This window comes from Castor canadensis, chromosome 11 (genome assembly GCF_047511655.1).
Source record: "Castor canadensis chromosome 11, mCasCan1.hap1v2, whole genome shotgun sequence".
NCBI classification, from domain to species: domain Eukaryota; kingdom Metazoa; phylum Chordata; class Mammalia; order Rodentia; family Castoridae; genus Castor; species Castor canadensis.
The window spans coordinates 67,776,230-67,790,391 of record NC_133396.1 but is presented as its reverse complement, the minus strand read 5'-3'; the positions used below and the strand labels follow the sequence as shown (position 1 = coordinate 67,790,391).

General features: G+C 43.4%; 1 protein-coding gene across 10 annotated transcripts in view; it reads right to left on the bottom strand.

Moving 5' to 3' along the window:
- The window catches only part of Pld5 (phospholipase D family member 5), a 404,115-nt gene that overhangs the window by 104,996 nt on the left and 284,957 nt on the right, over nucleotides 1-14,162 (bottom strand). For all 10 annotated transcript variants that reach the window (XM_074047195.1, XM_074047200.1, XM_074047198.1 and 7 more), the window contains one exon: nucleotides 8,584-8,711. In XM_074047195.1, coding sequence (XP_073903296.1) covers nucleotides 8,584-8,711 — 128 coding nt within the window. The remainder of the gene's footprint in view (nucleotides 1-8,583; nucleotides 8,712-14,162) is intronic.

The following is a 14,162-nucleotide window of genomic DNA, read 5'->3' as shown; positions in this document are numbered from 1 at the left end:
GCTACTCTCAGTGCTGGAGATTTCCTGCTATGGAATGCAGATTTTAAAGAGCACTGTCGGGAAACTGCTCAAAAAAATCTGACTAAAACCTCTTCTAAATCCTGGACCTATGCCAAATTAGTGGGTAACGCGCCATATGACACCAACTCTAGACAAGCATGTCTCCCTGCGGGGCTTTTGGCGCAAATTCAAACAGCTGGCTTACATGCTTGGAGACGCCTCCCTCAAAAGGGCTCGGCTACCACCTCCTTGGCAAAAATTCGACAAGGGCCCGATGAGCCTTATAGTGACTTTGTTGCCTGGCTCAATTTAGCTGCAGAGCGCTTACTTGGTCCAAGCGAAAGCGAAAGTGCCTTTGTTAAACATCTTGCCTTTGAAAACGCCAACCCAGCTTGTCAGGATGTTCTTCGACCACATAAGACTAAAGGAGAACTTTCTGACTTTATTAGACTTTGTGCTGGGGTAGGTACGGCCCATGCCATGGGCCTAGCCATAGGTGCTGCCTTTACCAAGGCTCTCCATAACCCTGGCTCACGGACTTGCTTTAATTGTAATCAGCCTGGCCATTTTGCACGTAAATGCCCAAAGGCAATAACCCCCCAGATCGGGGCTCAAACCGAGGCTAAACCACCCACCACTCTCTGCCCTCGTTGCGGCAAGGGCCGTCACTGGGCTAATGAATGCAGGTCTAAGACTAATGCTCTTGGACAGCCTATTTTTCCCCGCTTGTCAGAAAACTCGCGGGGCCAGCCCCTGGCCCCGATATCCCCCAGGACAAACCCAGGGGCAATAAGGTTTGTCCCTTCCCAAGCCCCCAACCTTCCTCAAAACCCTTCTCCACTATCTCTTCCCTCCAAAGAGCCACCCCAGGCAGTGCAGGATTGGACCTCTGTGCCACCACCGATACAATATTAGATTCAATGCAGGGACCCCAGATAATACCCACTGGAGTTGTGGGTCCCCCTCCATCTCACATGTGTGCTCTTATTCTTGGAAGAGCCTCCACCACCTTACAGGGTGTACACAAGTCTTCCCTGGCATTGTTGATAATGATTTTACTGGAGAGATACAAATATTAGCCACAGCTATTAATGGGGTTGCAGCCATTCCAGCAGGAACAAGGCTTACACAATTACTTCTCCTCCCCCTACACTCAGGAGGCACCTCCACTGCCCAGAGCCTACCACGGGTGACTGCCTCCTTGGGGTCCTCTGATATCTACTGGGTACAACCCATCTCTCAGGAAAGGCCCTCCCTTACCCTAGTTATTGAAGGAAAAGAGTTTCAAGGAGTTTTAGATACCGGGGCCGATGCCACCATTATATCCCAACAACATTGGCCCCCGGGCTGGCCCCTCACCCCATCCTTAACTGACCTCAAAGGAATAGGACAATCAAAAAACCCCCTAGTCAGTTCTAAGGTTCTTCACTGGTCTGATAGGGAAGGCAACAAAGGAACTGTCACTCCCTTTGTTATCCCTGGTCTCCCAGTTAACTTATGGGGCCGAGATATCCTAAGCCAGATGGAAGTTATTTTGGCCAGCCCTAACTCCATAGTTACCCATCAAATGCTCCGTATGGACTTTGTCCCAGGCACAGGCCTTGGTAAACAGAGACAAGGAATAACTAAACCCATACTAGCCACACAAAAAACCAATACACAGGGGCTTGGGTATTTGGATTTTTAGTGTCGGCCCCTGACCCTCCTGTACCCCATGCAGATAAAATTATTTGGGAAACTCAAATTCCTGTGTGGGTGGATCAGTGGCCCCTTACCCAAGAAAAATTAAAGGCTGCTTCCATGTTAGTACAGGAACAGCTAGCAGCCGACCACGTAGAGCCCTCAGCCTCACCATGGAATACTCCTATTTTTGTTATCAAAAAAAAAATCAGGCAAATGGCGCCTTTTACAAGATTTGCGCGCCATCAATAGAGTCATGCGCCCCATGGGAGCACTACAGCCAGGTATTCCTACACCAGTAGCTATCCCCAAAGACCATTATAAAATGGTTATTGACTTAAAAGATTGCTTTTTCACCATCCCTTTACATCCTGAGGATAGACCCTATTTTGCCTTTAGTCTCCCTCGCATCAATTTTTAGGGTCCTATGCAGAGATTTCAATGGAAGGTACTTCCCCAAGGTATGGCCAACAGCCCTAGTCTTTGTCAAAAATATGTCGCACAGGCAGTTGAGATTTCACCCGCCATTAAGGCCTCTTCCAATGTGGCCTTTCTGTTTCATCAGCTTCAACAGCTAATCCAGACCAGACGCCACCCATTTTTCTTAGGCCATATCAGAGCACACTCTGACCTTCCCGGTCCCCTTACACAGGGAAACGCCCAAGCTGATGCAGCTACGCGCTCTATCTTTCCAATCTTTGCCAGCTCCATCCAAAGAGCCACTGAGTTACACACTCTTCACCATCTAAATTCCCAAAGCCTTCGATTGTTTTGTAAAATTACCAGACAGCAGGCACGAGAGATAGTTAAGGCATGCCCTGCCTGCACTGTCTCCCTTCCCATTCAACATTTGGGAGTCAATCCCCGAGGATTACTACCCAACCAGGTGTGGCAAATGGATGTTACTCATTTTCCCGAATTCGGAAAAACCAAATATATACATGTTACTATAGATACCTTCAGTGGCTTTATTTTTGCATCTCCACACTCTGGGGAAGCTACCAAAGATGCCCATTCTCATCTTGTTTCAGCCTTCACCGTTATGGGTAAACCTACACACATTAAGACAGATAATGGCCCTGCATATACTAGTTCTAAGTTTAAACAGTTCTGTTCTACTCTACAAATTTCCCATACTACTGGGATTCCTTATAATCCCCAGGGTCAGGGCATCATAGAACGTGCCCACCTCACTCTGAAAACTTGGCTGACCCGTCTTAAAGCCTCTACCCTTGCCTTTACCACTCCCAGAGATCGCCTAAACCATACATTATTTACCCTCAACTTTCTCACCCTAGACAGCGACGGCCACTCGGCCGCGGACAGACACTGGCACCCCTTGTCTAACACTGAACGCCCACCCATCATGTGGCGCGATCCTCTTACGTATAAATGGAAAGGCCCAGATCTTGTCCTCATTTGGGGCCGAGGCTCAGCTTGTGTTTTGGATCAAGAACAGGCTGCCCCTAGATGGTTACCAGAATGCCTAATAAAACAGGTTAATGACTTAACAAAACCCAGGGAGAAAGACCCTCTCCCTGAGGATGCATTATCTTCTCTTACAGATGCTGTTCACACGCTGGATGAAGATTCTACTTGCGACACTCCTGCTAAACAGGTTTGCTGATGGAGGATTTCAGGACCCTGGCTTAGCTGCTCAAGAGCTTTTTGGTGCCCCCTGTGAATGCAGGGGAGGACACTTGTCCACAGCCCCCACCAGCTATGCCCTGACCGTGGATTGCATAACTAAGGTGGCTTATCAGCGTACAGAGCAAAACTCATACACTGGGGGATTTTGGCAGCCTTCTTGGGTATGTGTTAATAAACCAAAAGTCTCCACCGCTTCAAAAGAAATTAAAAATTGTTCAGCTACCTGTCACCACACTTCGGCAGTGCATAGCTCTTGCTATGCCCAAGCCTCTCTCTGCCGCGGCAAAAATGGACAACAGTTTTTTGAGGCCATTCTTATTGCTGGCTCTGAACAAGGGGTCATAGGGGGAGGTAGCGCCGACTCTGTCGTGCAGATACCCGGCTTTCTCGGCCAAACCCAATATACCATTCACCTCTCCGGCAAATTGGCTGGATGTGAGGGCAGCGCTGGCAAACCCTCCTGCTGGCCCCTTAAGGCCCCTACAGGGGTCTCTGACAGTGGAGGACCCACGGATGCTGTCAAACATCTTCAAGTGATTGAGCTTTTAAAACCCCAAATCCCTGAACTCACATATCACCCCTTAATGTTGCCTAAATCTCAGATTCCAGATTTAGATCCCAATACATTAGATATTTTGGGAAGTACCTTCTCCTTGCTTAACACTTCCAACCCCACCCTTGTTAAGGATTGCTGGCTTTGCATGACCACAGGAGCAGTAATGCCCATGGCAATACCTGTCAACTCCACCATAAATAATCAGGATACCTGCCAATCTGGACTTCCCTTTAAAGTACAGCCTATGGATGCATCTACAGTATGCCTTCAAGGCAGGATGCAAAATAATTCTTATGATATTGACGTTGGGGTTAGTTCTTTTGGAAATTGCTCATCAGTTCTAAATTATTCCTCACCCACCCCAGTTCTTTGTCCCCGCAACGGTACAGTTTTTTTGTGTGGAGGAAACTCAGCCTTCCCCAGGCTTCCAGCAAATTGGACTGGTGGCTGTGTTGTTGCCTTATTACTCCCAGACATTACTGTTATTTCAGGAGATGAACCTTTGCCCATTCCTAGCTTAGACACCTTAATTAAAAGACATAAATGGGCAATACAAGCCTTGCCGCTCCTTGCCAGCCTTGGAATAACAGCAGCTATAGGCACAGGTACAGCTGGCTTAGGCACGGCTATACACTCTTACCGTTGCCTATCTCAACAACTTATAAATGATGTACAAACTCTATCTGGAACCATTAAGGATTTACAGGACCAAATAGACTCCCTGGCAGAAGTAGTCCTTCAGAACAGGCGAGGCTTAGACCTGCTAACAGCCAACCAGGGAGGTATCTGCTTGGCCTTAGGAGAAAGATGCTGCTTTTATGCCAATAAATCAGGCATAGTACGCACCAAAATTAAACAGCTTCAAGAAGATTTAGAAAAGAGACGAAGGGAGCTATTTGAAAACCCCCTCTGGACTGGACTTAATGGAATTCTACCCTACCTTCTTCCACTATTAGGCCCCTTGCTAGGTCTACTTTTAATTGTGATCATAGGGCCCTGCATTATAAACAGGCTGATACAATTCATTAAAGAACAAATTAACACCTTAGCCTCTAAGCCTATACAGGTCCATTATCATCGTCTGGATATGGAAGACCGTGCTCCTGAGACCCTCCTTTCAATAAGAACTCGCTAAATGCTCCATCTGGGTTTCCAAATTTTCTCTCTGCCACCCCCTCTTCTTATATAACATTCTTGACCATTCATCGTCCATTGGGCCCTCCTCCACTGGGCCCCTCTGCTTGGGGGAGGCAGCACCCAGGGAGAGTGATCATAAAGGCTTTTCTAAACGAGGGTGCAGGTAAGACTGCAGGAGGGTGGATCCTAGGATCCCCAGACCCAAGACCTCTGTATGACATGCCCTGGTGCATGGCGGTTGGCATGCTACTAAAAAATCCGCCTCCTCAAAAAACATGCCGAGGAGATTCTCTTGAGAACTTAGCAAGGACGCTTGCTTACAAAGCAAAATGATCTCCACCCTGAGGAACTGGGCCTCTGTCATCCCTTCTCAATAAGCCGACATATTCTGGTCATGTTTGTATAATAAGGGGGAAATGTCGGAGACAAGGCTCCCTTTGTGAGCCATTCTGTCTTGACCTTGCCCACGGTTGTTTGTCCCAACTTCTCCACCTCCAGCACAAGATGGCGCCGTCCCTGCTTCTCTTCCGGGAGTTTACCTTGCTGCCGGCGCGAACGTGCACCCTATCAGAAGTCCTATAGCAGAACCAGCCAACCAGCCTGCACCTCGTCGTACCCCTCACTCCCTCAGCACATAAATACCCCTGTGTGAACAATAAAATTTTGCAGCTTGATCAGAACCCTTGTCTTGCTGTCTCCTTCGTGTCTCTTGTCCCTTCATTCTTCCCCTTCTAGGTTCGCTACCCACGCTGATGTGTCCTGCAGGACGGGACAAAGCAGCAGAAAAATGTGAAAATGGTGAGTTCTGTTGATGTATATGGGAGTCCCAAATTGCTAGGAATGAAATGAAAGATGAAGAGTTCACCAACTTACCTGTCAATGTAAGATTATAAGAATCATATCTAGATGCTTAGTTTCAAAATAAGTTAGAGCTTGTTTTGTTATTTTGTAGAAGAGAAAGGCAACAATGGATTATGTTTTGGTTTTATTTTTCCAATATTGCCTTCCAAGGAAGGTAGAGATAATATCATAATAACTATCTAATGGAGAGTTATTATGATAAGTGAAAAAAAAAAACAAATAGCACAGTGCTTGGCACATAAATTGTAGAGTTTAGAAAAGATTCTTTTGCCTGCCTTGTCCCAATTCTCTGACCTTCAAGGAGTAACCTAATATTAAATTTACAACCAACAGAAGAACACAGATTTCTACAAAAGAAGTCCATATGGGAAGCCCCATATAGCTTGAAATTACTGGTGGCTTAAATCTCTCCTACCAATGTATATGTGTGGCCTTTATGCAGCCAGCCCAAGGTTGCTCTCCCCGTGGATAGGCTGGCGAGGATGGCTCTCTGCCTGCCTTCTCTTTAAAAGGGTGTTGGGCGTGCTCAGCACTTTTCCAGGGTTTTCCCATCAGTGAATTTATGGTGAGTCATAAAATAAGTTAATTTTTAAATTCCTGCCTCACATTTACTCCACACCCATATTAATCCATTTGGGTTTTTAAAAGTTCAACTTTGTTTATATATTCAAGTTGAAGAAAGAAACCTAAAACATCTACTCTGTTTATTTTTCCTCTCATTGTGTGACTTAGACATGACTAGGTCAGAGTGACATCTCTTCTTGAAGGGTCTCTAGGGATAAGTTCCATGCAATGGCATAAGGGAGAAGCTGCAATTCTCCAATTACTGCTGAGAATAGCATTAGGGCAATCACCTGGAGCCAATAGGTCCTTAGGAAAGGAGCTGAAGTGGGTGTGGAATAGAGAAATGGGCCACAGTGCTTTCTGACTTTGCTACTGTTGGGAATGCGTGAGAGGGAAAGATCAAAGGATGACTGTGAGTCTTCAGTTGCCTAAGAGGAGACCATTTCAACTTGCCTTTACTCTGAATTTACTTGGCTTAAAGTTGGGAAATTTTCATGCTTCACAATGATGATCCATTTCAAAAGGTAATAATATCAAAATAACCAAATAGGTGAAGAATCAACATTTTCAACATTTACTTCCTTTTTACCAAAACAAAGAACATTCACTAAAAAGGTAATAATCTTCAAGAAGATAAACCAATACGAATGTATGTAAGTCTGTATAAGGGGAGTAAAAGGAAATACAGATAACTTGCTTTAAAAATTTGGGAGAAAGTGTCATCAAAGCTTACTCATTGAAACCTCATGCAAATAGAATCCACAAAACTGTAGACGCTATCAATAACAGTTAATAAAAAAGGCAGTAAAATTTGGTGGTGGGGAAGTACATTTTCTAAAGATAAATAAGCATAAGATGCACATGTTAGCAACTACTTAGCAGCAGAATTTACATATAATCCATATTTTTACAGAACAAAGTTTATGTATTCATTATAGAAGATCCAACTAAAAATTACTGGGCAGATGTTTATTAATTAGCTCTTTGTAAGTATGAAGAAGACAAAGGATGAACTGAGATATAAGTTAGAATAGTTTCCCCTAAATACTCAAAAGAAGCTTTATACTATTATTATCTTATTTCTAAAGTAAGCCAATGTTGTTATAATCAATATTTTTATAGGCATGCTTAAAAGTCCATCAGACATGAAACATATGGAATAAAAATATATATTTTTCTTCTCAAAATTACTAGGCTTAAAAGATGCAAATATTGAGAACTGAGAGTGGTGGCTCATGCCTGTTATCCCAGCTACTTGGGAGGCAGGGATCAGGAGGACAGTAGTTCAGGTTGTCAGGGCATCCTTTTATCCAATGTGATGTTGTCTTTCTTTACAGAATCACAGCCAGAGATCTACCTGTACCTCAATGCTGTCTTCCCCATAAGAGATAAACTGAAGCCCAGGTAAGTCACTGGGTGATTTCAATGTCAGTGATCTCAATGTCAAGAGCTGTGCTAACATGGTTGTAGTATGCACACTGATTGCTCAGACTTCCTAAATTTTCACCCCTGATGGGCAAATAGAAAGATGGTGATTTTTGTAATCCTGTACAGATCATTTCTGCAAGAATAAACATGAAAATTATAAGACTGTCTAAATGTATTTTGAAGAGATTTAAAACTAATCATTTGCAAAGAGTAAGATGATAACATCTTCATTTTAAGATTTATTAAAGGAATAACTTAAATGAATCCATCCTATGTTGGATTTGTGTATTTTCCTGTCTCATGGATTATGTGATAGTATCCTGAGATTTATGCTTGAGTAACATAAATTGCATGCCAACCTGCTCTGAAGACTTCCAGAGTAGCATCTGAATTACAAAAGCATCAAAGCAATGGCAGTCATTTTGTTATTGGGTTAGTGAAATGATTCTGAAAAGGAAAGGTTTGCATTTCACATTTAATCAGGCAAACTCTTAAAATTACACAGTTAAAAACAATAGATGCTGAGGTTGGGAATGTAGCTTAGTCATAGGGAGCATGCTTTACATGCACAGGTCCTGAATTTGATCCTTGGCACTGCAAAAAATAAAATCAAAGTAAAAAGTGCTAAACTAAAAGGTTTGAGGTTGCTGGAGGCAAAAGATTTGATGCCTACAGAACTTTGAGTTTAGACAACGTGGAAAGATTACCTGTCCTAGGGATCGCCAGTCCAAACCAGCACTGCCGATATACACGTGCTGTTTGTCCACAATCCAGAAGGAGGACTGCAGCCGGCCCTTGTTGTAGGCGGTCATGTTCATGTACGTCACCTCAGCTCCTAGGAGGTCAAGGAGATCCCAGTCAGCCTTTGCTTTCAGGCTCTGCCCAGGCAATCAGCAACCTACCAATAGCAATACCCAGGATCTGCCATTGGTCATAACTACGATTTAGGGAAGTCATATATTTACATGAGGTTGGTGCTCAAATTGAGATGTTACTTTGGTCCCAAAAAGAAGAATACCAAAGAACAAAAAAAATTTCATGTGTATATGCAGAGTAGGCTCTGTACCTACTGACAAGGCCATGGCTTCTCAAGTCACCCAGATCTGCATGAAAATACACCAGCATTGGTCTTCTGATGGCAAGACAGGCACATTTATTTTAGAATAATTTTAACACATTTTTGCAGTTGATAAAAGGACCAGTCTTGATCAGAATCACAATTCTCCCCAATAAGAAACTGGCCTTCAGTATACAAGCAATATTATGAAAAACAGTTCATGCTAAGGGGAGGTCACTTATAGGAGACAAAGAGTAAAAGCAATGTGTGAAGAAGGTGAGTGTGGTTGATGTGCTTTCTATACAAGAATATATACAGAATTTTTAAACCTTTTGAAACCACCATAAGAAGAGGACTAAGGTAGAAAGAGAAAAATAGAGGGGATGAATCAATTCGGGTTATAATACATATATACATGGAAATGTCACAATGAAAACCCCTGTATAGCTATCTTAAACAAACAAAAGTGTCTTTTTTCAAAAACAGAGAACAGAAAGGTAAAACAGTTCCTGTCTGGGGGTTGATGCCAGTGGGAGGGGAGAGGATATAAGGAAAGGATGGAGGAGGATGAATAGGATGAAAATATTATGTACTTATGTACGAAAATTGAAAAAATGAGACATGTAGAAACTATTCCAGGAATGGGGGAGAGGGGATAAAGGAGGATGATGGAGGGGGAGAATTCAACTATAATATATTATTAAGACCTTTTGTAAATGTCATGATGTGCCCCCAGTACAACAATAATAAAAAAAATCAAGAAAAAAGAAATTGGCCTTCTTATACTTTCTACACTTTATTTCTTCCTTTTACTCTTTTGCTTGCTTTTACTTGTTCATTTTTCCTTTTCATTATTTAATTTGGATTTGGTCTCTTCTTTCCTCTCTTTTTTCAATAGTTCTTAATTTAAAGCAATGATTATTCAAGTCTTATTGAAATGCAACATTAAACATTTAACTAAGTCATTCACACTATTATTAAAACTAAAAATACATTATAAAAGCTGAATTTGACCAATTGTTCTAATCAGAATGTGGTAGAAACCACTGTCTAGCCCTTAAGTATTGCTGCCCGAAATGGAATTTCAGCCTCTCGAAAGGAGCATTTGTCCGTCAGTGCAAGGCCAGTTAAATACATTCCTGCTAAAGTTCCATTCTCTTTAAAAGAACAGATTTTTATGCATACATTTAATGACCTAAGCTGTTCTGCCTTCAGATATTCAATATTAATGAAGAAAATTTATTCTGGTGGCACACTTCATTGTTAGAATATTCATTACCGGGAATACGTAACATTGTATGCATAAGGATACATGCCAAGATATTAGAAATGAGGGAGAGTGATTTATAACATGAACTTAACCTCTGCTCCTTGGGAAAACATATTAATACATATGGGCTCTGTGTGAGAGTTGGATGAAAAGAGAGTTTGTGAGATTGAGGGAGAATCTGATGGGACACAGTACCCAGGCAGGTTTTCTGAGAGTGGAATGGTCTCTTTGTTCTAGGAGCAACAGGCATATGTGCCTCAGTCTCCAGTCATGATCACATAGGAACACCTAAGGAAAAGTGATAGATCCTGGGGGTGGACATGCTGGGTGTAGCAGAATTTGAATGTCCAAAGCAGGAGGTTACCTCCATGGAAATCATGGAGAGACCTGAGTCTGCATTGGAGGTTCACAGGCTCCAAAGGCACTCTTAACATGGGCAATCAACAACATATATCCTGGGATACAGTCTTAGTTTCCAAAGGCAGCCATGGTAGAGCAACATAAACTACATGACCTTGAACAGCTCAAACTTATTCTGTCTCAGTTCTGGAAGAAAGCAGTCCAAAATTGCGGGCTAAGGTTATAGCTCAAAAGTAGAGTGTTGACTATCATGCATGCAGCCCTGGATTGTTCACTCCCCAGCATCATCAAAACAAAACCAAATAAAAGTCCAAAATTGACGTGTCAGGAGCCGTGCTTCCTCTGAAACCTGTGAGAATCATTCCTGACCCTTCTTGGATTTTTGAGGCCATCAATCATTGGTGTCCACGGTTTGCAGCTGCAGCACAACTTCTAGTCACACAGCATCTTCTCCTTTGGTTTTCTTACCAGGACACTAGTCATGTTGGATGAAGGTCCCACTCCATTGCAATGTCATCCTAACTAATTAAGTCTGCCAAAACACAATGTCCAACCAAGGTAACATTCTATGGTATTGGGCCTTAGAGCTTAGACATATCCCTTTGGGGGACACAATTCAATTTTCACTGCCCATGCTTTTCAATAACAATAAAATGGCCAGTACTGAAGGAAGGACCTTCTCTTGTCTCTGCCAGGAACAGAATGAAGGTGACTTGGGTGTTCATCTATCAGCCAAATCCTTCATCGACTCCATTCAAATTCTTCTTATTCTGCCTAGAAACTACCTGAACTCTCTAAGATATTGACTCCCTCACTTCCTGGTTTGGGACACCATGTCTGAAACTTGGTCCCAATTGTTGTTACTATCTTGCATTGCCCATTTATTAGTTCTCACACTTGCAGTCTGTTTTTGCTAGGTCCCCTGCAGCCCCAGCCCACTGGCCCTCAGAGGCAGCCTTGAGCTTACCTGAGCCTTTTTGACCTCTTCATCCCATTCTGCATTTACATTGCCCTATGATTAGCATCCAGTTGAGCTTAAAGAGTTGAGATCTCTAACTACAGCCTCTGTAGGTACGTATTGATGCCTAAGATTGTTTTACAAAGGAACACTACCTTTCCTTTGGCAAAACTGAATTGAGTAATATATACCAGAACACTATGCTGTATGAAAGGAGGGATAAAAGTCCATTTGGGCTGCTGAACAGAATACCATAAAGTGAATAGGTTAAAAACAACAGAAATTTTGTTCTCACAGTTCTGGAGGTTGGGAAGTCCAAGATCAAAGCACTGGTAGATTCAGTATCTAGTGAGGATGTGCGTCTGGTTCATAGATGGCACAGTCTTACTGTGTCCTCACATGGTAGAAGGAGTAGGGAGTTGCTCTGGAACCTCTTTCTTTCTTAAAGACAGGGTTTCTTTACATGGCCTAGACTGGCCTGGAACTCTCTGTGCAGCCTGGGTGATCCTTGAAGTCTTCATTCCCCTGCCTCAGCGTCCAGAGTACTGGGATTACAGGATTGAGTCACCATGCTTGGCTTGGTCTCTCCGTACAAGTGCATAATCTTATTCAATCCTATTCATGAGGGCCCCACTCTCATGACCTAATCACTTCTTAAAGCCCTCACCTTCTAACGCCATCATCTTGGGGGTTAGGATTTCAACATACAGACTTTGGGTGGACACTCACATTCAGACTGTAGCAGTGTAATCTTTAAAATGATCAACATGTGCTCCATTCTGAGAGATATCAGGAAGGGGAGTACCTGTCACTGCACTAAGGAAATCCAAGTGAAGACTGAGAGCAGGAAAGACAGTGAATACTTCACAGTTGTGTCCATGGACAGAGATACCTGGACAAAACTGAGCAGACCCAGGCATAGAAACCAATAGTAATTCCCATTCATTGAGCACCTCTATGTGCCCAGAGCAAGAGAGCTGTGTGACAATATCCCAGAAGGTACAGCTCATTTTCCTACTTCGGGATATACTTGTGTGCTATGTAATGACAAATTTGCCTATGACACATTTCTCAGATCATATCCCCATCATCATCAACCCATGACTGTATAATAAACTACTTCATGTGATGGAAGAAAATTCATTGAAAATATTTGATGATGTATCTTGAAAAATATTTTCCAGCATATGGTTTGTGGAAGAGCATTTTGCCATTAAGAATTATCTGAGTGTCGTTTTTCTATTTATTCTCCATCTGTCTCAGAAGATATATGCTTTTATCTTAATTCATACCTGGATAGATATACAGTTAACCATTCCCTCAGTTTATCACAAGCATATTATTCAATATTTTACTTAAGGGAATTTATATGTGATAGAACAATAATGTCACCATTTTGTGAATCAGCCAAAATGGCAGCCCTGCCCTTAAACAAATTCCCACACTCTAAGACAGCCCCACCCCTACCAGAGACTACTGCACCTTTACTAACTTCCTTACCCTCCCCCTTCTATAAAAGCCACTGCTTGCCCAGGCTCGGGGCTGTGCCATCTTTTACCTGGCCAGCCTGGCAGTTTGGGCCTGTTGTTAAACTTTGTTCTATGGACGTGAGTTTTCTTTGAGAGCGGCATTTTTCCTAACATTTGGTGCCAAAACCTAGGATCTGGTTGAGTTCCCGGCACTGACCTTGCTCTCCCGGCTTTCCTCCGGGATCTGAGCTGCTTTTCCGGGACCCCCGATCCTAGAAAACGCCACTCTCTCTCTAGCTCACGGGGAAGTTCCTCCACCCCAGTGCACCTCCAACCACCATCCACCACCGGCCAATCTTCCCTTAAGGTCCTCTCTCCCTCAGTGAATCCTCCTCACACGCAGAGCTGTGGTCTCTCTCTCATTTCCTCAAAAACCCTAGTGCTGGGTTGCAGCTTGCTCTCGTCCCGGGAGCTGGGTTCCCCACTTGGGACTGTGGACACCCCGGTAGTGAAGACGTTCCTTCTGGGGGTTGTTTTCCACATTTCTGTCTCTCTTTCCTGAGGACCTGATATATCGGGGATACCCGCTATATCTCTCCTCAGGTCAGGCCTTCACCATAGGAGTTGGACCATCCCAAATTCCCTCAGACTCCCCAATGGGATGTCTCCTGGCCAAACTTGGGCTCCTCTACCTAATGCCTGATCTTAAGCCACAAAAGCTCATTTTTCTCTGTAATCAGGCTTGGCCCCAATATCCATTGGACAATGCCTCCAAATGGCCACTTAATGGCACTTTCAATCCCAATATTTTAAGGGATCTATGCAATCTCTGTGAGTGTGCTGGTAAATGGAAGGAACTTTCCTACATCCAATCCTTTCCCTATCTCTGCATCAAACCCTCCTCTGTACTTTCTGTTCCCCTGTGCAGATTCTATTAACCTGTAAACCAGTTTCTAAATCAGCGAATTCCTCTCCCAAACCTCCTCCTTCCCCATGTAAGTAGACTTCTTGCACTGCTTCCCATACCTATCTCCTCCTATCTTCCTGAAAAACTTTCCCCGTCATGGAGTTAAGCAAGCCACTCCTTGCCAATTCTGGCCTCAATGAGGTTCCAGCTCTGGGAGAGCTCATGCTCCCTTCCTCTGTGGTGAGACAAAGCCTCAGATTTATTC